Genomic DNA, 25872 nt, shown 5'->3' with positions numbered 1-25872 from the left:
CATCTGTCCATCACCCACCCATCCATCTTCTATCCATCCATCATCTATCCTCATCTGTCTCATCTATCCACTGTCAGTCATCCGCCTATCACACAACTGTTTATCATCTACCCTTTAAAAAAGATCTATTCTACATACACAACTGTTTTGCCTGAGTGTGTGTATACATACCAGGTACATGCCTGGTGCTCAAAGAGATCAGAAGAAGGTTCCAGAAGGAGTTATGTGTAAATGGAGACTGCTTTTTTTGTTTCCTGACTGACCAGACCCGAATAATCACACAGAAACTATATTAATTACAGCACTGTTTTGTCAATGTCTTAGGCTCTTACATCTTAAATTAACCAATTTTTGTTAATCTGTGTATCATCATGAGGCTGTGGCTTACCAGTAAAGTTCTGGCTAGTAGCTATCATCCTTTTCCTTTGGCAACTACATTGTGTCTCTTTGACTCTGCATACTTTCTCTTAATATCTCTGTTTGGATTTCCTGCCTGGCTTTAATCTACTAAGACTTTAGCTGAAACAGCTTCTTTAATAACCAATGGTAATAAAACATACTCATAGCGTGCGAGGGGAATCCCACATCACTAACTAGCTCTTTTCTTAAGTTAACCCATTTCTATTAATCAGTGTATCACCATGAAGCTGAGGCCTACCTGCAAGGTTCTGGCATGTCCTCTCCTTCAGCAGCTACATGGCGTATCCTTGACTCTGCCTACTCTCTCTATGTAACTCCGTTCAAATTTCCCGCCTGGCTATATTCTGTTCTATCATAGACGAAAGCAGCTTCCTTATTAACAATGTTAATAAAACATATTCACAGCATACAGAGGGGAATCACACATCAGTTATAGATGGTTGTGAACCACCAAGTGGGTACTGGGAGCCAAAGCTAGATCCTTTGCAAGAGCAGCAAGCACTCTTAACCACTGAGCCATCTCTCTAGCCCCTTGTTAAGTATATGTATATGTGCACACTCGTGTGTGTGTGTGTACGTACGTACGTAAGTGTAGGTGGCTACAGAGGCCAGAGGTGTCAGGTTCCCCTGAAGCCAGAATTACAGGCCAGTGTGAGCCACCAGATGTGGGTGCTGGGAATCAAACTCTGGTCCTTGGGGAGCGCTATACATGTTCTTAACTGCTGAGCCATCTCTCCAGTCATCTGCCCATTTTCACATCCACCCACCCATCCATCACCTGCTATCCCATGGTGGAGGTGCTGATCAGATCAGGGTTCTCAATGATGGCTGCACATTATTATTTTCTGGGGAGTTTTAAAGATTCTAATGCTTGGGCTCTGGCAGATCACCACCAAGTGGTCCATCTTGGGCTGACAACCAAGAGCAGAGAGGTGTGGGAGACAAGAGTCCCAGAATCTGGACTTGACTAGAAGACAATGGTTGAAGGTTTGGGGCCAGGACAGGACTGGGCTCTGAAGTAGCCCCCTAGAGAAGCATACATACTGGTACTTAGTGCACAGTGACTTATCCCAAACTCTGAATGCATGCCTAAGATGCAAATGGGGAGAGAGGGAGTACCCTGTGTTTGGAATGAAATGTGAGAATGGAGCCCACTACCTTCTCCACAAAGACAGAGCCCTCAGGTCCAGCCATTGTCATGTGTCTCCCTATAGGACGCCCTGGAGAGATCACTGGGTCGGGCCCACATGGCAAGAATGGTAGAGTTCCTGAGGACCCAGATCCAGGAGGAGACCAAATGCCGGCTGGCTGCTATCTCCAGTGGCCTGGAGCTACTCACTGTCCAGGGACAGCTGTCTGGGAGACAAAAGGAGGAACTTCTGACCCAACAGCACAAGACCTTCTGGGAGGAGGCAGAGTGCTTTGGCAGGGGTAAGCGAGTGAGCCTGAGTTGGAGACCTGGAATAGTATGGTCTGTGACACTATGTCAGGGCTACCTTCCCTTCCAGTCCTGGGGATGGGCTGCCACTGCCAGGCTCAGCCTCCTTTCCTGCAGAGCAGAGTGATCAGAGCCTGTGTGAGAGCAGGGCCATTGTCTGTTCTCAGAGGCTCATCTTGACAAGACTCTGGTGTCAAGGCGGTAACACCTGGAATTCAGTGGAGCAGAGTAAGGGAGAGGGTGTCAGCCAGAATGGACCTAGACATGCCCAGGGGTGATCCATGCTAAGCACAGGCAACCCCAGCCCTGCCCAGCTGAAGGACTAGCTGGTGAGGGTGAATCAGGTCAGCATGGGTGAAGGAAAGCTACACAGGTTCCCCGTATCTGCTCCTGCTCACAGGGCCAGCTGGAGGTAGGCTTGGCCTCAAAATCCTTGGGGTCATCATCAATGAGGTCTGCACAGGAGAATAGGACTATGACCTGCAGAGAAGGAACTGCCTGGTAGGTCACAGGAGCAGTTTACCATGATTCTTCTAGAGAGTCACCTCCTGTTCTGTGATTCTTTCCAACTCCAGAATTCATTCAGCGGGGCAAAGATCTGGTCCAGGCTTCTCTGGCTCACCAGGCAGAAGTGATGGCAGAGCTCACACAAATCCAAGAAGAAGAGCAGAGAAGTTTCCTGGCTGATTCCCAGCTGACCTCAGACCTGGGGGAGTTCCTCAAGGTGATGCCTCTACTCGATCCCCAGTTCCTTGCTCTTGCAAGTTGAGCCTGGTCCATCAGACCAGACTTCAACTCAGGCCTTCGTGTGCCAGGCACATGCCCATAGCCAAGTGGCTCGGTCTCTGTGTCCCTGACTCCTTTCCTGTGCCACTGATGATGAGCATCCCAACCTGAGCTGCTGAGAGAAGGCGGGGAATCTATAGCAAGCATACCCGAATGATGGTTCATGGCACAGAGTGTGTAAGACCCAAGCCTTTCTCAGAACTGTCCTTGGCCATGGGAGTGGAGCCCCTGAAGCCATGTAACAGCTCCATTCCTCAGTTTTCTCACAATATATTGGAGTGAATATCCCTCCCATTTGAGATGTCAGTCCGTCATTGGGGATAGGGAAAGATTTTCCAGAAGAAAACAAAGAGTGCCGTTTTTATTTTTTTTGGTACTCAGTTCCTGTTTTAACCACAGGCTTTTCATGAGGTCCTGGAGAGGCAGTGGCTGACCCGGAGTGACCAGGAGGAGGAAGAGGATATCAGGATCACGGAGGCCATGACTGCACTCTGCCAAGTATGTGATTGTGTTGCTCTTCTTGTTGCTATAACAAGACACCTGAGAAAAATGAGTTAAGAAAGGGTTGGTTGTGGCTCTCAGTCCATCATGGTGGGAAAGGCACAGCATCTGAAACACAAGGCATCTGGCCACATTGCACCTGCCATCAAGCTGCAGAGAAACATGCATGCTGGTACTCAGCTTGCCTCCTTTTATTCGACCTGGAATCTCTCTTCACGGGATGGGACTGCTCACAATCAGGGTGAATGATTCCCCTCCTTGGTTAAGTGTATCTACAAATGTCCCCACAGACTCACTTGTAGGTATGTCTCCCAGGTGACTCCAAGTCTGTCAAGTTAGCAATGAAGATTCCAGTGTTCTAGCCCTCTGAGCTGGGACACTAAGGACAGGATCAAGTGGCAATTTATTTGCTGCTTGGAGGAGCCACAGACAACATCTCTGTTAAGGGTTCTTCAAATCCATGTTGGAAACTGAGAGCTTAACATGGCTTTGAATCTGTGCACGGGCAAGTTAGAGCTGCCTGTTTCTCCTCACCCCTGGCTTTGAGGAGACAGGAAGCAGTGCATGAAGACCCCCAGGTGCAGGGCCCTGTGGAATGCTGGTGAGAAGGGCAGAACCCAGGGTGAGGGATGGAAGAGGGGTAAGGGATGCTGGTAAGGAAGGATATAATACTCCTCAAGGCTAAGCAGCACTCTTGGGAGAGGTAGATCAAGTGCCCAGCTCTGTGTCTGCCTCAACTACCTGGTCCTTCCTTCTAGCCCTGTTTCTCCGTCTATGTAATAGGACCTCAGTCTTCCTTCACAGTGGTACTATGACAATTCAGTGCCTGGGAAACCTTGGGACAGCACCTGGACCTAGGGGCATCCCAATCCATATTGACTCCATTACCAAACCCTTATCAGCAGAGAGGAGCGTGAGTGGCCCGTGGAGGTGCAGGGTGAAGGCGAACCCAAAGACAATTGTCTGTCTGAAGGAGGTGTCCCTGAGTGGAGCAGGAGTCAGCGTTCCAGATCCGAGAGTTAGAAAGAAAGTTAGAAGGCAGGAAGTGCAGCTATTCTGACCTGTGCTGCCCAGGATCGATTAGGTGTCATCCATTCTTTGACCTCAGTGCCCTCATCTGTAAACTTCTTCTATTAGTTTTGAGAAATTTGGTTATTTCTCCAAATGTCACTTCTGCTCCAACTCTCATGTCCTTTGCTTGGGGACAGCAGTGACCCCTGATGGACCTCCTGGTCTCTCTGATGCCTTCATCTCCTGCGCTGTGACCATCCGGTAGCCTCCTTGCTTTGTCCCTGCTTTCCTCTGATTTGCCTTCTAATTCACCGGGTAGCTCTTCACCCGCTTCTAGATGACTGTAATTAGAATGGTAGATTGAGTTCTTAGAACTTTTGGATCATAAAGCGTCTAGTTGGTTCTTTTTAAACTAAGCCATGCTGTTTATCATTGCAGCCCTTTGCTTATCTTGTGTTAGCGTGAGCAACCACCACTACTTAAGACCCGGTTCTTATAACCACTCTGGAATACATATGGTTTGCTTGTGATAACAGCCATGTATGTGTGTTTTGTTCCTGTTGTCTGTCTTGCTTATTATCATGTGCTCTGTTTCAGTTTGGAATCTTAGTCCTCAGCATGGCAGGGATATGGAACCTGACCATGACCCCAGTGTGGTCCTCATTTTAGGAGCTGTACTGTGGCACCATGGAAACCTTCCAAAAATTTGTGGACACTCTGTTCCTGAAGATGCTCCCAGAAGTGAGCAGTCTTCCCATGGCAGAATGCGAGGCCCTGAGGCAACAGGTCCAGGAGCAGGCAGCGAGACAGCTGGGGCAGGTGGACCGATTTCGCAGACGGCAGTGGGAACTCCTGTGTGACCTCTTGGAACAGGACAGGCGGGTATGTCACCTGGGACCTGGGCTGGGCTGTGTATTTGAGAATTAGGATGAAGGATTTCAGATGCTGGGCATTCCCAAGGGCCTCTTAGAGACACTACAAAGATGTGGTTCAAATATCTGGGGATGCGCTCAGTGCCAGAGTAAACGCTGAACATGCTCAAGGCCCTGGGGTGATGTCCAGTGCCCCAAGAAAACAAAGTCATGGTTACCAAGCTTCCCCAGCAGTGCCAGAAGGAGGACCAGGATGTGAACACACCTGCAAGTTCACCCAGGAAGTCATGAAGTGAAAGGCAGTGAATCAGAGGACAGAGGAGACAGCACAGAGCTGTGGCTGCAGAAACAAAAGGGCTGAAAGAGAAGCGTAAGGATTGGAGTCAAAGAAGGATGCTAGACAGTGGAGGCAAAGAATCGCAGGCCAGGGAATGGAAGTCTGAGCTGCAGGGTTTCTGCTAAGACCTGTGCTCCATCCAGTGGCCAGGATCTGCAGACTCCAGGCTGGTGGAGACAGCATATTAAAACCTAGGAGACTAAGGAGGATCTCTCTCTCTCTTTCCCTCCCTCCCTCCCTCCCTCCCTCCTTTCCTCCCTCCCTCCCTGTCTTTTCTTATTGAGACAGGGTTTCTCTATAGCTTTGAACCCTGTCCCGGAGCTAGCTAGCTCTTGTAGACCAGGCTGGCCTTGAACTCACAGAGATCCACCTGCCTCTGCCCCCCAAGTGCTGGGATTAAAGGCGTGTGCCACCACCACCCAGCACTTAAGTACAGAAGTCTTAATGACTTAATAACATGGTCTTGCTGAGTGAAATGAAAGCCTTCCTTCTGATCATATGAAACTACTGTGGGCCTGTGAGCACAAGGGAAGATGTTAAGAGGATCAGGAAAGAAAGGGACTTGTTTTTTTTTTTTTTTTTTTTTTAAAAAAAAAAAAGAGGGGGGGGGGCTAATGTACCCATTGCAGCTGCTGCATCCATCTCTGTCCCTCTGAGCACAGGTGTGGCTGGAGGAGTGTGCGCTGTCCACGGTGCTGCAGAGGCAGCTACGGGAGCACCAGGAGAGCACCATTCATAAGGTCCTGAGCAGATTCAGTGGCCTCTCTGAAGAGTGAGTATGAACCCTGAAGGATGGGCTCTGTCTGTGTGAGACTCCAGGCTGACCTCGGTGTCTGTGTGCTAACCTGCAGTGTGCGCACATCGGCTGCCCCGGCTCCCCCACTAATAAAGATGTACCGTTTCAGCGTTCTTCACTAGCGAGCAGTGCTAAGGAAGCCTGTTTTACAGCATTCTGCTTGGTAGAGACTTTTTGGAATAGCTCTTGTGAGGTGAATTTATGCACATTGGGTTTGAGTACGATTCCAGATGTTTGGTAAATTTGCAGTTTTACTTCTGTTACCACACACGGTCCAGATGTTGGAAACGTCTGTCATCACAGAGATCCTCTGTGGGCATTTCCAACCACTCTCCATTCATCAGTCAACAGTATATTCTCTTTTCACATTTTTGCTGTTCATGCTACATGGTTTTTTTTCTGTTTGGTGAAAATATTTTTCCTCACTTTCTAGGAGAAAAATGACAGATATTCTTTTTTTTTAGTGGCTCATATTTTTCCCCAAGGACCTGTGTGTGGCCGTAGTAGAGGTGTGTACAGAAGCAGGAGTGTGGCTGTGGTAGAAGTGGTCACAGCCACACAGCGATGGGTTGGTGTGGCTGTAGGTGTGGCCGTTGTGGTGGGTGGAACAGTAGCAGGTAGTGGCTTTGGCAGTGTTTGGTACAGGAAGAGTGGCTATGATAGCCGGTGTTATGGCAACAGGCATGTGGCTCCTGTGGATAGGATGGCAGCAGGTGTGCCTGTTTTATTGGATGGGGTAAGTGAAGCATCAGAAGGGAGAGAGATAAGCAGGATGGACCAGGGTGACTCATTGAACATTGTCGGCTCACAGACGTTCAGATAGTTTGGAGCCTATGTCCTGAGCTGTACTAATATTTGGTCCATTTATATTCAATATAAACCAGTCTGCTATCCCTTAGGATTCAATTTTGTACTTACTAGACTCTCCAGCACCTTCCACACATAATTCTGTACTGTTCCAGTCTTTTGGTCCCTATATTACCTTGTAGCTTCTCTGTTATCATTCCACTTTGCGGGGGCGGTCATTTTTTCCTATTTGTATGACTGTTATTTTTATCGACTACCACCGATACTTGTTGAATGACTGCGGACAGGAGGTATCAAACTCCCCAGAACACTTGTCTCCCTCCTACTAGGGATTTTAGGTTATGGCAGATGAGCCCCATCCCTGGGGGCTGACTGGTTCCATGGCAGGACTTTGTAAGAGGAGGTGACTCACATCTCCAGGATAACAGCCACAGCAGAAAACCTTGAGTCTATCCCATATCTGCCTTTTGTCACTCACTGACTTCCAAAGTTCTGTCTGGTTTCTCAGCCTCTCTGAAGCACTGTGCATTACAAACAAAACACTGGCCCCTTCGAATGGCCTTGTGTTGTCTTGACCTACTGGCATGGGAACTCAAGTGCTTGTTCTGGCTTTAAACGTGTTTAGAATGTGTATATGGAATGGAACTGAGCAGGCACCAGAGCCACTGCAGGTCCCTCTGAACTTGTGAAGTATCTGGCTGGATGTCACCAGCTGGGTGGTGGGATGGTTGACTCCCATTCTCCTATGGGTGTGAACCCTAATGACCCAGGACATCCGAGAGCTCTGGCCAGCCTTGCCCTCTCGCACAGGTCCACACGAGGCATCCTGCAGGGCCACGAGCTGCTGCTCTGCTCCGCTCTGCGTAGACTAGCCCTCCGAGGCACCACCACCACTGCCCTGGCTCAGATGAGACTCTCTGGGAAGAAGAGGCTCCTGCAGGAGCTGCGTGAGCAGCTGGCTCTGGAGCAGGGAGCCTCCCCCTGCCTGGAGGAGCATCAATGGCAGCTGCTCAGAGCCCTGGTGAGAACACAGTGTGCTCCCTGCCCCAAACCCTGCCCAGAAGTACTCCACTAGACCCACGTTCCAATCCTGCTTGTCACATTCGGATCCTGATACCCCAGAAGTTTGCTGGGCAGTGTGACAAGAGGCACGGGTTGGGACTTGACTCACAGGGCCTCATTGGCTCCCAGGAAGGGGTGCCTGAGGGCTGAGGTCTAGGTAAGGCAGAGCAGGTTTCTCCCCAGACTTTGTTCCTTGGTTTACAGACACATCTACTCTTGTGTTCTATGTGTACTGAGATCCTCACCTCCTCTTAGGAGAACTTCAGGTACCATGAATGGAGCCTCAAGCTCACAACCCTTCTAGATTAATTGCTCGTGTCCTATGTCCATGCTGTTCAACACTGAAGTCTTATGATTAGAATTTAAACAAGTACATTTGAGGGAACATAGTCCAGCTCATAAAGGGGGGTGGCAGAAGTGACTCTGAGGGGACACACAGGTCAAGGGATTCTAGTGAAGATGAAATGAAGAGAATTCCACCAGGAATCTAAATGAACTCTTAGGGACAGTGGGCACACAGATGGCACTGGAAGAGGTCCTTCCTGCTCTGTGAAGATTTGAACAAATTGAAATCATAGGCCGGTATGGCTTTGAATCCCTACCAGCTGCCCTAGGTTTCCTACATGAATCTCTTAAGCCCTAAGCCACAGAAGCTATGATAGTATCTGTCCTGCTGGCCACACAGGACCCCAGTCACTAGCTCCTCCTTAGAGGGAGCAAACAGGTTACTTCTCTAGCTCTAGTTCCCAGCTTCCCCATCTTTCCACCCTAAGCAGAAGGAGCCTCAAGTCCCTAGTTCCCATCCCCCTATCTTTTGTCCCTGGTGCCTTGTGCCCCACCATACCTTCTGTGATGTCCCCAAAGTTGGACCTGATTTCAGCCTGGCTCTGCTGTTTGCCTTTTAGAAAGTCACTCAGCTTCTCTGAGCCTCTGAGACTTTGTCAGTCCTAGTATTCAGGCTTCACCGTGTTCTAGAAGGATGAACAAGGCCCTCATTTTGTGAGGGTCCATGGATCACACCAAGCCCACGACCGATGCTCAATAAATGTCTTTGGATGAGGGAGGGAACTATCAACAGACCCCTAGGCTCATCCTTGGGGCTAGTATTTCAAGCCTAGAATCTGCCCACTCTTTCTTTCCTTTCCCCAGCCTTCAGGCGAGCACAAGGCCCAGCCATTCTGGCTGGGGAATAGCTTGTCTTCCCTTGTAGGAAGCACGGATCCAGGAGGAGGCAGCCAGACTGGAAGATGAGGCACAGCAGACAGGCCTGCGGCTCCAGCAGCAGCTCCTTGCAGAGGTGCAAGAGGCCGGGCAGCTGATACAGATGCACTCAGAGCGGGCCATTGGGCAAGCATTGTTGGTGCATGCAAGGAATGTGGCCAGTAAGGGCCGGACAAGGGACAAGGAAGACTTCAAGGTGAGAGCCAGGCCCTGTCCCTTGACACCAAGGAGCAGGAAGAATGGCATTTTCTCTGTCTGTCTTTGAGCTTCCAGCCTATGGCATGTGCCCGGCTTGCCAGCCAAGAATCACGGAGCCCTGAGCTGTGTCCTGTCAACTCTAGTTCTGTATCAGCCAGAGGCACACCTGGCTGGCTTCCCTCTCCACTGCCTACTGCACAGCAAAACCGGATTGCAGCTGAGTGTTGTGGCTTTCCCTGAGGCTTTGCAGACAGACCCTGATGGCCTCATGATCCACAGCTCAGCTTGGATGAGTGGGCAGTGGCTCGCTGTTTCTGTTGGTTGCCAGGGCTAAGTGACAGTCGTCAGAATAGTGACAGCAGTCATATGAGTGTGGTACAACATCTGGGTGCCTGCTCCACCCTGCTTCCTCAGATTCTACACAGCCCAGGTTGGATCCTTCTTCCACATTTACAGATGGGGAAAGTGAGGCTTCTCATTGTACAAAAGACACCCTGAAAGCATGGCAGGTAGTGAACAGTAGAAATGAAGCTGGAGCCAGGTCTTGGCTCATCTCCAGTGCCCACCCTATCTCCTTGGTTATCCAGTGGATCCATGAGGTGAGAGGTCTGACCGAGGCTGAAGGCCATGGTGTCTGTGGCCTAGCAAACACAGATATGTACAGCCTGACAGGATGACGGAACCAATGGAATCTCTTACCCAGTAAGGCTTTGTACTAATGCTCAGGAAGGAAATGACCCACCCCCAGCAGGCTTCCCAGTGTTACGTCTGATTGGCCAGAACTAGATTAAAACCACTATCTTGACCCTCCTTGCCAAAGGGAAGTAAGATCATCATGACTGGCTGAAAGCAACCATGCTCACCCTGCCTGAGTCCTGGCCAGTCCAGGTTGGGGAGAGGGTAGAAAGTTCAGTGCAGGGCAGGTGTGACCATCCAGGTGTCCCTGTCTCTCCTGCTTACCACAGAGGACGCTGGTGGAGACGGTGGTGGAGAGTGTGTATGTGACCAGCACCAGTGTCGGTCACCTCGTGCAGGCATATTACCAGTGCGTCGGGAAGCTCCTGCAGGCCCACGAGGAGCAAGTACTGCAGCGCCTGAAGACCCTGCAGGGTAGGTGTCTCCCCAGTAGTGACTTTGCAATAGTGGAGTCAGTGTGACCCACCTGGGAAGCCAGTTTGTTTGTGCACATGCATGTGTGCATGCATGCATGTGTGTTTCCCTTTTTGAGTCAAAAGCCTTTGTAAAGGGTCAAGGGAGCAAAAAATCGTGTATATACCATACAGCAAGTCTAGATGGTGTCTGAGAAGTATCTGGGATGAATGCTTGTAGATCCCGCTGAGAAACAGAAGTCGTTCCGTCTTTGAGCTTCCTGGTAGCCAAAGAGATGCAGTAACCAGGAGTAAGAGTGGGCCCAGCAGAGCTCCTGAGACCCCGATAATGTTCTACCCAGGCCTTCTATAGCTAACCCCTCCCACTGCCATACCTGTGAAGCAATGGATGACAGCCACCCTTTCCACAACAACACTTAAATAACACCCAGAACTCCCTCAGGCTTTTCCTAAACTTCCTGCCTCCCTGCATGAGGGTCCTCAGAGCGGCACTAACTCCACAGCTCACACACTTTACTGCATTTCTCCCGGGATGGGCTGGAATTGAGCCCCAGGTGGAGAGACAGGAAGAAGGTCCTGGATTACCCTTTGTGGCTGTCACTGCTCTCAACTGGGCTCAGTTGCCACCTGCCTCACCCTCCCCTCATTCAGGAGGGTTCAGTTGAGATCTGGCATGCGCTCAGGAATCCACCAGTGACTCCAGGTTCCCCATCACAGTTTTTCAAAGAGATTTGGGCTTGCTTAGCAAGAGATGCCTGCACATCCACAAAGCAGTCAGTACCAGGACCTGTCATCTCCCCACACTAGGCCTCCACTTGTTATCTGTGGGGTTATGGCTGGGCTCACCCTCCTCCTGTCCTCTGAGCTCTGACAGCCCATTCTCCTGCTCCCTAGCTTTGCTGCAGGTGTATGACATTGGCTTCCCTGATAGAGTGCAGCAAGCCCCCTCTCTTGAAAGGACTGCTTCCCTAAGGAGCAGGACCCAGGAAGTCTGTTCATAACTCTGCTGATGAAGCCCCTCTGTGCATGGTGGCTGCTCAGGCCCAACCAGGTCAGCAGCTGCTGGGGACCTCACTACCAGCAAAGTGCAGAACCACATATCCCCCCAAATACTCCTTGGGTATTGGGTTATTTGACAGAGGGGCATCTCCGGGAGGGTTGTCATCTGTGGTCGAGCATGGATTCCTAGGTAAAGGTGGCGCTATAGTAATTATGCAACAGACAGTACTCTCAGCCAGAGCAACACATAATAATAATAATAATAATAATAATAATAATAATAATAATGTCACAATTTTTCTGAATAGGTAACTCTGCACATAATAAAGAGTTGCAGGCAATGAGTGTGAGATCAAGGCCAGATTCCTGCTCCTAAGAGCGCTCACATTTGGTGTCCCAAGGCCCACATAGCCCCAGCTCAGCTCACCCAACCCTTCTCCCTGCTGCCTCTGCCTCTGTGGCAGCCTCTTACTATGGAAGCTTGCTTGTCACTTCTCCTTGCTCCTAACAGAGAGCTAGAGAGGAGCCATGGGTGCTTTGCTGTGCCAAAGCGGCCATCACATTCTCTTGCACTGGCCTTCCCCGTACTGGTGCCTGTGATGCGCTAGGAGAGCAGGTGTGTCATGCTCACCCCTTTCTCAGGCTTCCAGCTTCACCCCAGACCTATCAGAGTCTACCTTTCAAAGACACACCTTGATTGCCTTATATCTGTGGGTCCAGGTGAGAGAATCAACACTTACAAGGTGTGGAAGAAGCAAGAATTCAGTGACCCACCATTGGGGAGCCAGACAGCACCGTCGGGGAGCCAGATGACAGATACCCATGGAGCTACCCAGGCGGTGCAGCAGAGGTGGGGCTCAGGGTTGTCTGTGGGGTCCCTGCATGGGGTGTACTCCTCTTTACATGGTGGATTTGGGATCCTGAATGGTTTGCCTATTGATGGCTTCCCTGGCAGAGCTGCCTCACAGCTAGCTCTGAATTCTTTCATTTATATCTTGGACTCCTCAGGAACCAGCCTCAAGGTGAGAATTTGTGTGAAGACTGGTGTGTGTGTACAGGTGTGTGTGTGTGTGTGTGTACAGGTGTGTGTGTGTACAGGTGTATGTGGCAGCCCATGCATAACCTCAACTGTTGTCCCTTAGACACCATCTACCTTAATTTTTTGTTTGTTTTTAGAGACAGGGTTTGTTTGACTCAGAACAAGACAGGTCTCAGTGGCTACCTGGTCCAACTCCACATGGTTTAAGAGAGAGGAGAGCCAGACTGACAGAGAGGATATTCATGGTTTCTCCTTGAGTCCATAATAGACTCAGTTTCCTTGAGAGTCAAGGGGGAACATGCTGGAAAGCTAGGCATTGCTGTGTGACAGACATTCCTAAGGAGACCTCCATGAAGACAGAGCTAGGCCATTGCAGAGTAAACAGGCAAACCAGAGGTTTCCTCCTCATTATTCCATGGATGAGAAGAATCAGGGTGACAAAGAAAAGACTGTATCCCCAGAATAAAAAGAAGGAGCTTTGGTGGTCAGTAAAGAGGCAGTAGGTCAACTTATTTAGGGTTTGTGCCCAAAGGCACCAGAGTCAGTATCCTAGCTGGGTCTCTGAGGCTGTGATGGACACCATGACTAAAAGCCATTTGTGGAGGAAAGGGTTTGTTTGGCTTCTGTGTCCATCATGAGGAGAAGTCAGGACAGGAACTCAAGGCAGGAACTGATGCAGAGGCCGTGGATGAATGTTGTTCACAGGCTTGCTCCTCAGGGCTCTCTCGGCTTGCTATCTTATGCAACTCTGCCCAGGGGTGGGACTGGCTAGACCCTCCCATATTCATCATTAATCAAGAAAATGCCCCCACCAGCTTGCCTACAGGCCAATCTTCAGAGGCATTTTCTCAATTGAGGTTCCTTCTTCCCAAGGGACCAACTTGTTAGTGACCAGTTGACAATAAACTAACCAGCTCAGTCAGCATGCAGCAGAGGGACTCACACACCCACACTTACTACAGCGCTTTCCACAGTGTGCATGGTATCAAATCAGCCCAGAGGCCCATCCGTGGATAAATGGGTGAAACAAATGTGCTAAGTAGGTAGAGATAAATATACTTGATAAAGTATCGTTGACCCATTACAAAAACGTGACATGCCGTTTACGGGACGGAACAGGTGATAACTATGTTAAGTGAGATAAACCAGACTCAAAATGACAAGCACACATTCTCTCTTAGGCGGAATCTAGCTTTTTAAGAAAACTTGAAATTGGAAGGGAACTGTTATGGGAGGGGAAGGAATCAGTACGGGGTGAGGGCCGGGGGATAAGAGGTGGATGTGAGCCAGTGCAATAATAAAAGTACATGATATACATGTGTGGCAGTGTTAGGTCACACTGACTGTCTGGGCAGAAGTACTTTAATGAGAAAAAAGGGGGACAAGTAGCTAGATCATGGATGGGGAGATCATGAGTGGATGGAACTTGGATGGGTGGATGGATGGATGGATGGATGGATTATGAATAAATGGATAAAGGATCATGTATGGGTTGATGGATCGTGACTGGTTAGATGAACTATATAGCTGGGTGTATATGGATGGATGGATCATGGACAGAGTGATGGATAGAAGGAGATGAGTGGATAAATGGATCATGGATAGATGCATAACTGGGTCATAGATGGATTGATGGCACATGGATGGGTGGAGATGGATAAATGGAAGGATGGATGGATAGACCATGGATAGAGAGATGGATCATAGGTATAGAGATGATTTGGTCTTACAGGATGAATAGCAATTTACAGGTCAAATGCAAAAAAGCAAGGAAAGGTATTCCTGCAGCCTAGAGAGCAAGCAGAGGGCGAGACAGCAACCTTATGCCTTGTGTACCCCCAGGACATGCCTATTGGTGCTAAAGGTGACTTCCGCCTTCGGAACTAGTCAGCCTTTCTGGAAATTGCCCCAGAGATGTAAAGAAGGAGAATAGCAGCCACAGACTACTGGTCAGGAGTAGATATCCCTGTTTGCAGAGGGCCAGAGCATGATCTGCTGAAGAGGGAGAGATGGAAGGGGTCTGTGCCCAAGAGAGAAGGCACGCTCTCGGTGTGAGGTACCTGGCCTCTGCCCAACCTCCATTCCTACTCTCAGAGTAAATTGGCTGCCATAATAAGGTTTTCTCAGATGCTGTCCCCAGAAAATGAGCTTCCTTGGTGGTCTTGGAAGGCCTCTGCCCTTCATGGGAACCTCTCTCCTTAGGTAAGATTTTCTGCCCATGAGAAGATGCCAGTGTGCAGCTGTAAGTCCCCACCTAGGAATGTCCTGACTTTGCTTCTGTCCTGCTGATGTCCCCAAACGTTCCTAGGAATCTAAGCGCAGTGTGCATGCAGGATATCTTAAATATCGCCATGCTTTAAGGCTGTGCAGCCTCAGGGTCAGAGTTGAACTGTTTGGAAAATGTGACCGCGGGAAGTCACACACGTTTTCCTGGCTCCTCTCCAGGCTCCAGGACACACATGCAACGAAGGGTCACAAGTACGTGTAGCGTGTCTTTTGGAAGGGGTTTGTAGGGACCTCTTGGCCCAGGGTTCCAAATGTGTTGTTGATCCCTTCATGCCCCCAGAATGCTGTCACAGCAGAAGAAATTCCTGGTCCAGTTCACACAGCACCAGCAAGGCCGCCTGAACTGTCAAAAGCAGAAGGCACGCGAGCTCGACCAGCTTGAAGCCCAGCTTGAGACTCAACTGCAGGTAGTTTGGGGAATGTGTCACTAGAGACGGTGGCCTAGGGTACAAGGGAGAGGCCACACCCGGGCTTACAGCCAGCTACATGGGACACTGTAAAACAAAACAGAACAAAACCCTATGGCCCCTTCTAAACCTCTCCCTCTCTGCCTTCTGTCTGTGACATCTTTGACTCTCTGAGTTCCATTGGCTAACACAGTGTCATTTCCTGAAGAAAGCATGAGCCCCTTGGGGACATCAGGTCCCACATGGCCCTGGTGTATGCAGGGTATACATGCTGAGCAGCCCATCTGCCCGTGGCTTTGGACGTAGTAAAGGAGTGAGCATTTCCCTGTGTGTAGACTACCACCAAGACGGCTGCAGGGTGTGGGAGCCGCCACCTCTGCCTCTTGGGCAGTACTGACAGTAACTAAGGCTCACACTCCAGGTAGAGCATTTAGGGAGGCTTAGCTCTCAGGTCATTTAGCCCACACAAAAAAAGTCCCAACCTGGAAGATTATATGATGTGACTATACCCCAAAGTATCTGCCTTAAAAACATCGGGGAATGACAGGATGCCTTAAAACAAAATCAAAGCATGACGGTATGGTTCTGCAGGTAAAAATGACTTGCTGCTCAAACCTGGGCCTGTGTTCCATCACCAGAGCACACAGTGGAGGGAGAGAACTGACTTCTGGAAGCTGTCCCGTGACCACCATGTATGCACTGTGGCACACACACACACACACACACACACACACACACACACACCACTACTACTGCTACTGCTACTACTATTACAAAAAAATAGATAAATAAAATTTTTTAAAAAAAATCAGAATTTCAAAATGAAGGCATGTGACAATGATTTGGCCTTTTCCGTGTCCATCTGGACAGGAGTGGCAGTTAATGACAGCGGTCTTAAGAATTCTGTCGATAAACTTTTGTTTCTAGGGGTCCATTGCAAATGGTAGCTGATCTAAGAGCTCTCAGTACCCTCTCAGAGCCACTGAGATAGTAGTGAAACTGACTACAGATAGGGAAACTAAGGTTAGGAAACCATGGCTTCTGGGTCTTCTGGCAGCCATGTACTGGAGCGGAGCAGAGTTGGTGTCTGGCGATGGCTGAGTCCCCAGTGTCCTCGTTTGTGGACAAGGCTATGAGACTAGGAGAGGAGACCCAGGTGTCTAGAGGGGCACCCTCCATCTGTCCTGATCCTGTCCTCATGGGGTTCTGCTTGGAAGGTCCTTTTCCACACTGGGACATGGGATGTCATCACCAGCCATCCCCCGCAGTGTAAGACTTCAACTCAGGGGTGAGGGGCCGAGATTCAACCTGACCGTCTTCCATTTGTCTGTCAGGAAGCTGAGCAGACCTTTATCTCAGAGCTGGCGACACTGGCCCGAGTGCCCCTTACTGAAAACAAGCCGTTCTCCAGCAAGCGAGGACTGCCAGGTAAGTCTCTGCACTGTGCTGTTGCAGCGGGAAGGGCTCTGAGCTCAGAAGAGTGGATGCCAGTCTACAGCCATCGAGCTTAGATGTGAATGCCAGCCCACAGCCGCCATTAATCAGTTGTGTAGCCTTGGGGTTCCCTGCACAGCTTCTCTGGACTTCCCTGCTCACTGCATAGCAGGACATCACAGAGACCCTGGTTCTCTAGCATCCCACCATGCCGGTTCCTGGCTCTGCTCCTCTCTGGCCTCATCTTATTCTCATCTCTGTTTTCCCATCTGTCAAATGGAGAGATGACACCTCTTCCCTTGCCAGAGATGCACCAGGAGCATCCCAAGCTGATGTCATCTGGTGGTGGAAGTGATTCACGGGTGTTGCACGCACAAGTTCTGGCCAGCACCTGCACTCTGCCCTCTCCCATTCCTGTCTCCTGGATCCTGGATGCTGTGGGTGAAGCAGAAACAGAGCCTGGTGCACCCAGTTCCGTCCCAGCTCTGTATAGAGGAGGCTGTGGGGTGTGGGGAAACGCTTCACTTCCGGATATTCAGGTTGCTTAGCAGTGCTGTGGACACAGTGGGTACAGAGTCCACCTGCCCACCGAGGTTGCTTACAAATCGTGGAGGAAGGAAGCACCACAAAGTCACGGAGTCATCCTGAGCCTGTCTGTCTTCTACAGAGAAGCCAGTAAGGACCAGAAGAAAGAAACCCCCGCCTCGGGAGAGAGAGGACCTGGGACCGCCCAACAATGATCACCCTACCCAGGCGGACCACAACACAGGACCACTCAGGTGAGAAGGATCCCAGCCCACTGCCTTTCTCTTGACCGCTGTCAATTGTCTGAAGTCTGGGAGTGAGTGACCCTTCTCGGGGTACTCCTGTGAGGCTCAGGAAATGCTGGTAATAAAATCTGAGAATGATGGCAGGGAGGGACCATAACAGAAGTTGTCTGCATTGCTGGGAACTGTCACTGGTGAATCACCTCTGGGGCTGCTGTGTCAACTGAGCCGGTGTCTCCATTCTCCTGTGCTGCTGGGTGGCTTCTGCCGGGTTTTTGCACATTGCATCCACCCCCCAGAAGTTTCACTTCTTCCGGCTGGATGGTCCTGCATTCACAGGGCAGCATTCACGTCCCATCTGTGTCCACAGCAGCAGAAGGCTGGGTCAGCAGGACAGCGACGCTGGCGATGGAGAGAACTCGAGGAAGATGCTGCAGAGAAGAAGCAATCTGTAGCTGGAACCCTGCTGAGATGGACCTACTGCGCTCCTGGCTTCCTCTGTGGCTGCAGCCTTGTGGTTCAGATTGGGCCACGAGTTGAAGGCAGGTCTTGAGAGAGGGGATGCCACCTACCTTAGAAAGTGGAAATGGTATGACCACCAAGTGCCTGGGAGGACTGGAGGTGGTGGAGACAGGCCTTGGAGAACCTCGGCTTCTGCCCTGGTGCTCTTTTCCTGACTGCTTCCTCTCTCGGGAGTGCCCTCCAGCCTCACGGTGTCCTGGTGCTACCCAATGTCCCCTGGTTCCCAGCATCTTCACAGAGTCCTACCTGCCAGGGTCTCAGTATTACTGGTGTTGTTTGAGCCCAAAGTCATTGTTTCATTCCCATTGCTCCATAGTTATGTCCTTCCAGTGTCCCAACCAGGACCAGCCAACTTTTGGTCTTGGCATTTCTATCTTTTGGTTCAGGAGTCCTGGGACCTGGTTACTCAAGGATGTCAGAGTCTCAGAGCCAGTGTCCTTGGCACAGCCATGGAGTTTCAAATCCATAGGCCTGTTCTGAACTGTTTGGAGCTTGGGGACCACACGTGCCTGTCACATACCACGAAATCTCCTCCTTGGGCATGGAGGACATAGGAGAATATCTCTACCCTCAGGCTTCACTGAGGAGGGAAATCTTCCAGCAGCCAGCAGTCCCTCCCTTGAGGAGAGGTCCCCAGGTCACCTGCTCCTCCAGAGGGATGGGAGGATTTCCATAAGCTTCCAAACCAGCCCCACTTGCCCCCTAGGTCAGAGGTCTTTCCCACTCAGGGGGCAATCTCTTTCACCATCAGGTATCCCCAATCATCACTGTCAACACTTTGGGTGTGATCACTCTTTGTTTGGGTGTGAAAGCTGTTGATGCCAAAGATGGAGTCTCTCATGTCAGACCCAGACCCACATGCAATCAGGAGGTTGTGAATGGCACACACTGGTGCATTTGAGATGAGCACTGGCACACATGAAAACACTGCTTCACACTCTTGCCCAGGGACACCAGTGTGCCTGAGAGTGATGCCTGAGGCCAGGCACTTCTGACTGAGGGCTCGACTGATGCAGCATCTGGCCTTCCTTCTTCCTCCCTCTTCCATTCTCCTGCTCCCCGGGCCTTAGCCTCCTTGCACATGAGCCATCCTTGACTCATTCCAAATAAAAACCTCTAGCCCAGGAGTTGAGGAGTTGCTCTTGCTGTTTCAGGCCTGTGGGGACCGATGGTCAGCAACCCTGGGGTGTACCCAACTGTTCATCTCTGGTGTTTCTCAGTGATAGGTCAATGTGTGCTACCCCTGGGCAAGCCCAACACTGCAAAGCTCTACAGTGCCACCGATTTCTAGAACACACTGGCTTCTGTGACCCAGTAGCCCCTCTCAGGGATCTTCTGGACTTTCGGGACTTTTAGTTTCTTAAAATATGAACTAGAACTGGCTAGTTAGAAAGGTGGCCCTCATGGAAAGCCCTCTGCATGTGTATACTGTGTGTGTGTGTGTGTGTGTGTGTGTGTGTGTGTGTGTACATTTGGAGACCAGAGGACAACCTCCCATATGGCTTCTTAAGTTCTATCCACCTTTGTTTGTTTGTTTGTTTGATTGGTTGTTGGCCAGGACTTTCACTGGCCAACTCACCAATTAAGAGAGGCTACATGGCCCCGCAGGTCCCATGCTTAGAAACCAAGTACTTTAAGGACTGAGACACTCACTCCCCCTGTAATCATCTTTTTAACCAAACCAACCTTGTCTGCCCAGACTGGTGTTCTCAGCGTGAGTCCACAGTGCCCTCTGGTGGCTTTCACGAAGAATGTCATCTGAATATATGGAAAAGCTATGGTTTCTTTCCTGTAGAATTCTACAACGCTGCTTGCATGGGGATCCCTATTGTCACCTAAGTCCTCTGGTTTGAGGGTGTGAATGTGACAAAGACAAATGATGTCTCTCATCTCCTCCAGCACCAAGACTGACTGGTAACTGAGTCTCTTAGGGTTTCTATTGTATGATAAAACTTGATGGCCCAAAGCAACCTGGGGAGGAAAGGGTTTATTTCATCTGACACTTCTGTGTCATAATCTGTCACTGGGGACAGGAACCTGCAGGCAAGAACTGAAGCAGAGACCTTGGAGGGACACTCTGTGGCTCACTGCTTACTGGTTTGCTCCTCAGGGCTTGCTCTGCCTGCTTTTTCATAGCATTCAGGACCGCCTGACCAGGGGTGGTCTCACCCACCCTAAGCTTGGCCTTTCCACATCAGTCACCAAGAAAACATTCTACAGATTTGCCTCCAGTCCAGTCTTATGGAAGCATTTTCTAATTGAGATCCCCCCCTTCTTGGATGACTCCAGCTGGTATCCATATTGGAAAAACAAAGAGACAAACACAACCAGCCAGTACAACTGACCCCTTGTCAGCTCGACACATAAACACATTGTCAATGACACACACATTGTCAACTTGGCACACAAACACATTGCTACTCAACTGCAACCTTTCCATTCTCATTTGCATACAAGATGCTATGTCAATATTGGAATCAGGACATAAAGCAGTATATCTTCAAAAGTTCCAGCCCCAAAAATTCACTTGGAAGGTTTAGTCTCTTTAAAATATCCCAAGTCCTGCTGAGGAGAGGGAGGAGAGGTTGTAGGAGGCTGGGGGAAGGAGTGGGGGATTAGGGACATAGCAGGAAAACCCACAGAAATGGCTAGCCTGGTTCATGGAAACTCACAGAGTCTGAATCAACAACCAGGGAGCTTGCATGGGACAGACCTAGGTCCTCTGCATGTATGTGAGAGTTGAATAGCTTGGTCTATTTGTGGAACTCCTGGCAATGGGAGCAGGGCTGTCTCTGGTACTTTGGCTGGCTCTGGGGAACCTATTCCTCATGCTGGATGCCTTGCCCAGCCTGAGTACAGGGGGAGGTGCTTGGTCTTATGGCAGCTTGATGTGCCATGCTTTTCTGATGCCCAGGGGGAGTCCGCCTCTGTCTGAGTGAATTCAAAAGAAGGATGGCTAGAAGGAGGTGAGGGGAAGTGAGGTAGGGAATGGGAGGAGAGAAGGGAGGGGAGGCTATGGTCAGAATATAAAATATATTAATTAAATAAAAAGTTTCCAAAGTCTCTTTAGAAAGTGTCTGAAGTCTCTAACGTTTTTTAAAAAGAAAAAGACTCAAAAAAAAAAAAAAAGATGCTCACCTTACTAGACCTGGAAGGAGGTGGGAGGTCCTTGGACTTCCCAAAGGGCAGGGAACCCTGACTGTTCTTCGGGCTGATGAGGGAGGGGGACTTGATTGGGGGAGGGGGAGGGAAATGGGAGGTGGTGGCGGGAAGGAGGCAGAAATCTTTAATAAATAAAAAAAAATAAAATAAGATAAGCCAAAATTTAACAACAACAAAAAAAAACCCAAGTTAAATACTTCCTTATTCTAAGGGGAAAGAGCCAGGGCAGTCACAATCAAAATAAAACAAACCAAAGATCAACAATGTAAGCAGTTCAGCCTCAGAGGTTCGGAACCCATTCACAATCCTATGGACTGGGAAGAGCCTGGACGGCTCCTCTTCTCTGGCTCTGCTAACTACAGCGCACACCCTGATCTCCTAGGCTCGGGCTGACTCCACTCCATACATGCTACTGTCTCTGGTGGTTGTCCCGTGGTACTGGCATCTCTGAAATGCCAGGGTCTTGTCTGCATCTGGGCTGCGCCTTCATCAATAGCCTATTTAAAGCTTTCTTCGAAGACTCTAACCCAGCCGTATGCTGCCAAGCCTCAACTTCTCTCCATGACTCCTTGATACCGTTAAAGCCAGGACCTCTCCTACATTTCGGAGACCACACATGGGAAGGCAGCTCAGAGGGGAGTTAGGGATACTACAGAAGGGGATGGCTGGCCTAGGAGAAGCCCTTGTCCAGTACCTGCCCACATGACTTCATTCCCAGGTCATCATAGAAGACCACAGTTCCTCAGGAGGCAGGGGGTGGTCAGATTCTGGCTTTCTGCAGAGTTGGTACACAGCCCCAAACACAGAAGGAGGGGGGAACAGAACCTCATTCCCAGTGTGGGGCAAGCTTACCCTTATACAGTCAGACACTTGCTGGGATCCAAGCTGCCCAACGGACCTTGAGCATGGCCTGGCAGGGATTTTGAAGTCAGTAGCTGGGCATGAAGAAAGGACTGTTTGGGTGCCCAGGAGATCCACAGCAAATCCCAAGAGGTCTTAGCCTCTCATAGAGTCCTGCAATGCATTTCCCTCATAGGATTAGCCACCACGAATAAGGATCCTTCCCCTGAAGCCAAGTTGGTCTAGTCCCATGTCCTTTCCTACGGGGCCTCTGTGGAACTGTGGAGAAAGATGGCCACCTCGATTTGCAAGGGTGCCCTTCACTTGGGGATCCTTGGGATTCTTTAAACCCAAGCTGACTTGGTTGGAGGGCAGTATGGCTCCTTATAGAAAGGTACAGCATCTCTTGGGCCCTCTGCTCTGGAGAGCAACATGGAGAGTACTGAGCACTTCTGTCCTTAGTGACCCAGTTCCTATGCAGCCCTGGCTGTGAGCTGAGCTGTCAGTCAGTGCATATCCCAGAAGCCTACCAGGGTCTTGACCCATCTCTCCCAAGGCATGTGCTAATCGTTCCCTCCCACCTGCCATCCTCAGTGTCCCCAGTACTTGGTCATCACGGAGTCAGGATGACTGCTAGACCTTTGATCCACTCAAACGAAAACATCCACTCAGGTCAACGGGCAATTTAATTTCTTTATTTTTTTCACAAGCTTTGAATTCAGAAATAAGAGCCACCAACAAGTCAGTTATTAAGTAAAAATGGAAGTGAATACAAAGGAAAACTGTACAAAACTGTAAAAATCTGACTGCCCCACTGACCTCCTCGGAGGAACAGGGACTCAGGCAGCCTGGCAGAGCTGTTATCCCCACATCCTCAGGCCTGAGGCGGGGGGTGTCAGGACACCCCTTTCTGGGTGTGAGCCTGGCTGGGCCCAAAGCCCAAGGCTGGTTGGAAGAACACACAGACCAGAAAGACACCATGGCCAGGTACAGGGACCGGGTTGCTGACGCGGGACGTGGGTGATGGAGCTCTATGACCAGGTGGAAGGCTTCCCTGCCATTCTGCGTATTCACAGGTCTCAGTCAGGGTGGGGATGGGGATGACATCTTTCCAGTGAAGACTCTCAGGGAAGAGCCTTCATTTTTAAGAGTTTGGGAGTCTCCCCTGGGGACTAAGGTCTTGGCATCGTGTCTATGTCAGTCCTCGGCGATGTCCGTCAGCCGCGCTCAGACTTGCATACGTAACTTACTAACATGCATCCTATCCTAGAACAGCTACAGGGCGCAAAGGAACCATCACTCAGAGGTGAGTGGAGGAATGGAGGGGATGGTATAGGACAATGCTACACCTGGGGATCATCACTAGGAAGGGAAAATGGAGACACCATGCTCTGAGGTGGAGTCTGTGTGAACACACACTGTGGGCAAGGAACTTCCAGGCAAACACACCACACTAGTACCACTTCTTCCTAAACAGAGAAGGAAAGAGCATCACTCAATCTCCCCTCCATCAGTACCAACTAAAACTGTGGGCTTCAAAAACACAGACAGGAAAAGGAATGGACATTTTCCCAGAATCCTTCACTCTTGCGTTCTCTGGCTCATCTGAGGTCAACCGAGGCTGGTGATGTTAGAGCGGCCACCAGGGGGAGCCACAATGCGGTGGCCCGTACGCCTTGGATTGTTGTCATCTATCTGGGCACCTGAAAGAGACAGAAGGCCAATAGTGTGTGGGGTAAGACCTTGGTGTGCTGATGCCCAGCCTCTGCCCTCCCCACCTTGAAATGCTCATCACTCTAACCTACCTTCAAGACCCTGTCCAGGTTCACTCAAGGAAGCCTCCCTGACCTGTAGACCTGCCTGATCTCCCCTGGGTACCTGCCAGCCCTCCCAGGTCTCTGACTCCTGCAGAGTGAGTTCCTACTGTGTGCAGGCAGTGTTGGGGCACTAGTTTGTGCTGAGAACAAAAAATGCTATGATGGATATGTGTTTTACCCACAATTCAAAGCTAAGAAAGTTGAAGCTCAGGCTGAATGCCCTAAGGACACAGACATTAGATTGAGAAGGTAGGACTCATGCCCACACTGGCTTGTCCCCAAAGCCCACCTTCCTTTGACAGTGTCCCTTGCTCTGGTGACCTATGTCTGCTTGTGGACTTCTCTTTTGACCTTGACTGTACAGGGCTTGGCTAGGTAAGCCACCGAGAGCCTGCCTTAGAGTATAGATCTTGTTCTCCCGGCCGTCTCACTGGCAGCCGTCTGTCTTCCTGGTAACTCAGGACGCAGCCTGTTATTTTGCTCCTTTCCCATTACAGCCCGCCACACCAGTTCTGCTGGGTGACTATACCGTGAATAGTTAACACTAGCGCACTGCACCTATGTACTGTAGCACTGTCCTGCCTTGGAACTGGACAAGGGTGAACTTGATAGCAATGTAGAAAAACCAGCCATGTCACTGCAGCAATAATGACCCTTGGTAAATGTCTGTGAGGGCCTGAGAGCAATACCATGAGCTTCAGAGAGAAGGAGGGCCTTAACACAGGCTTAAAACATGGCTATCTTTATTCTAAAGATTTTCTATTCACATATAACAGTATATCTACAGTATTTAGTTGCCTGACGGGACTAGAGAGCCAGTCTGCAAACTGGCTGTGAGATGCCACTGTCTCCAGGGCTCCTCACAGCATAGAAGGCAGCCCTCTGTGCACACCAGACAAGATGCTAGGGTTGGGCATGGGGTTTCTTTGTGCAACAACGTCAGCCATCTTTAACACCAGAATTGCACTCAGATGACTATTCCAAGAAAGGATTGTGGAAAGAGTGGTGTCCTGGGGTCCCCTGACCCAGGATCCATTGCATTCTCGCTGTAGGGTACCTCTAGTCCTCCAACAATTTAAAGTGAAATTCCATCCTTCTCTCTGCTCCAGCCCCTCTGTTGCTAGCACACACCTTTGTTGGTATGACCCACTGACCTACTTTAGCCCACTGCCTGTTTTTACAGAGCTCATGTTCATGTTTCAAATGGTTGCATCTTAAAAATCCATTGACTGCAATATCATAGCCTTTGAACTGTGGAATTCTGCAGGCTTCGCAACTCATCTGAAGCTGTCCAGCTGCACCTCACTCATCATCAAATCCCTAGGACCCTACACTGGCTCTAACAACTGGGATCATTTCAAGGACTGTGCACTGCGCTCTCTCTCTCTCTCTGTGTGTGTGTGTGTGTGTGTTGTGTGTGTGTGTGTGTGTGTGTGATGCTCCCTCCTGTGGTCATCTGATAGAGTTGCAAGTACATGTAATCCTGGTACTTTGAAACTGTATTTTGCAAAACTTCAAACAATACCAGAAACATAGCACCACCATGTAGGGATGACATAAAATCCAGATTGTGCTTCCTAAGCCTGGGGGTGTGGGGTCAGCTGAGGGCCAGGCACAGAGCATGTATCCAGCAAATGACAGGACCCCTGCCTCACACCCATCCTTGGGCTCCACACTTAGCTTCACGGTATGAGAGTGGTAACATTTCCTGGCATGCTTAAACCCAGGGCCGATGAGTGCCAGGTCAAAAATCAACATGCTGTGCTGTACTCTAGAAACGTTTGCCTATGCTGTGCCCCTGGCCTTCAAGCCTTCTCTGCTTATGTCTGAGGCCATGGGCCCCTTTCCACAGGAGCCTGGCTACCATGAAACTACCTGATAGGCTGAAGTTGGATTGGTGGAGGTTCCTGATAGGTGGGGGCTGGTGTTTGGAAGGCGAAGATTTGGCAGAAGGAGCAGGAGCGGCATGTTTGGGTGTAGCTGGCACCTCGTACACAGGGCCATCGTACATTCCCCTGGAAACACCGTGCAACCCGAACAC

The 25872-nt window shown here is 50.1% G+C and overlaps 2 protein-coding genes across 4 annotated transcripts in view; one reads left to right on the top strand and one right to left on the bottom strand.

Moving 5' to 3' along the window:
- The window catches only part of Evc (EvC ciliary complex subunit 1), a 39461-nt gene extending 18481 nt beyond the window's left edge, over window positions 1–20980 (top strand). Inside the window, exons 9-21 of one of the 2 annotated variants that reach the window (XM_057772465.1) lie at window positions 1635–1851; window positions 2434–2582; window positions 3044–3142; window positions 4826–5038; window positions 6028–6137; window positions 7779–7989; window positions 9241–9447; window positions 10415–10559; window positions 12278–12407; window positions 15163–15289; window positions 16624–16717; window positions 17391–17502; window positions 17864–20980. In XM_057772465.1, coding sequence (XP_057628448.1) covers window positions 1635–1851; window positions 2434–2582; window positions 3044–3142; window positions 4826–5038; window positions 6028–6137; window positions 7779–7989; window positions 9241–9447; window positions 10415–10559; window positions 12278–12407; window positions 15163–15289; window positions 16624–16717; window positions 17391–17502; window positions 17864–17945 — 1896 coding nt within the window. In that variant the 3' untranslated portion in view covers window positions 17946–20980. Of the gene's footprint in view, window positions 1–1634; window positions 1852–2433; window positions 2583–3043; window positions 3143–4825; window positions 5039–6027; window positions 6138–7778; window positions 7990–9240; window positions 9448–10414; window positions 10560–12277; window positions 12408–15162; window positions 15290–16623; window positions 16718–17390; window positions 17503–17860 lie in introns of both variants that reach the window. The other variant, XM_057772464.1, reaches the window with a different exon arrangement.
- A 1709-nt stretch (window positions 20981–22689) lies between these two features.
- Window positions 22690–25872, bottom strand: part of Crmp1 (collapsin response mediator protein 1) — a 53158-nt gene continuing 49975 nt past the window's right edge. For both annotated transcript variants that reach the window (XM_057771768.1, XM_057771769.1), the window contains exons 13-14: window positions 25707–25872; window positions 22690–23717 (exon numbers count right to left, since the gene is read on the bottom strand). In XM_057771768.1, the coding sequence (XP_057627751.1) occupies window positions 23626–23717; window positions 25707–25872 (258 nt within the window). In that variant the 3' untranslated portion in view covers window positions 22690–23625. The remainder of the gene's footprint in view (window positions 23718–25706) is intronic.

The sequence above is a fragment of the Chionomys nivalis genome, chromosome 6 (assembly GCF_950005125.1).
Source record: "Chionomys nivalis chromosome 6, mChiNiv1.1, whole genome shotgun sequence".
Classification (NCBI taxonomy): Eukaryota; Metazoa; Chordata; class Mammalia; order Rodentia; family Cricetidae; genus Chionomys; species Chionomys nivalis.
Note: the sequence above shows the minus strand (reverse complement) of the source record. Positions and strands in the feature narration are given on the sequence as shown.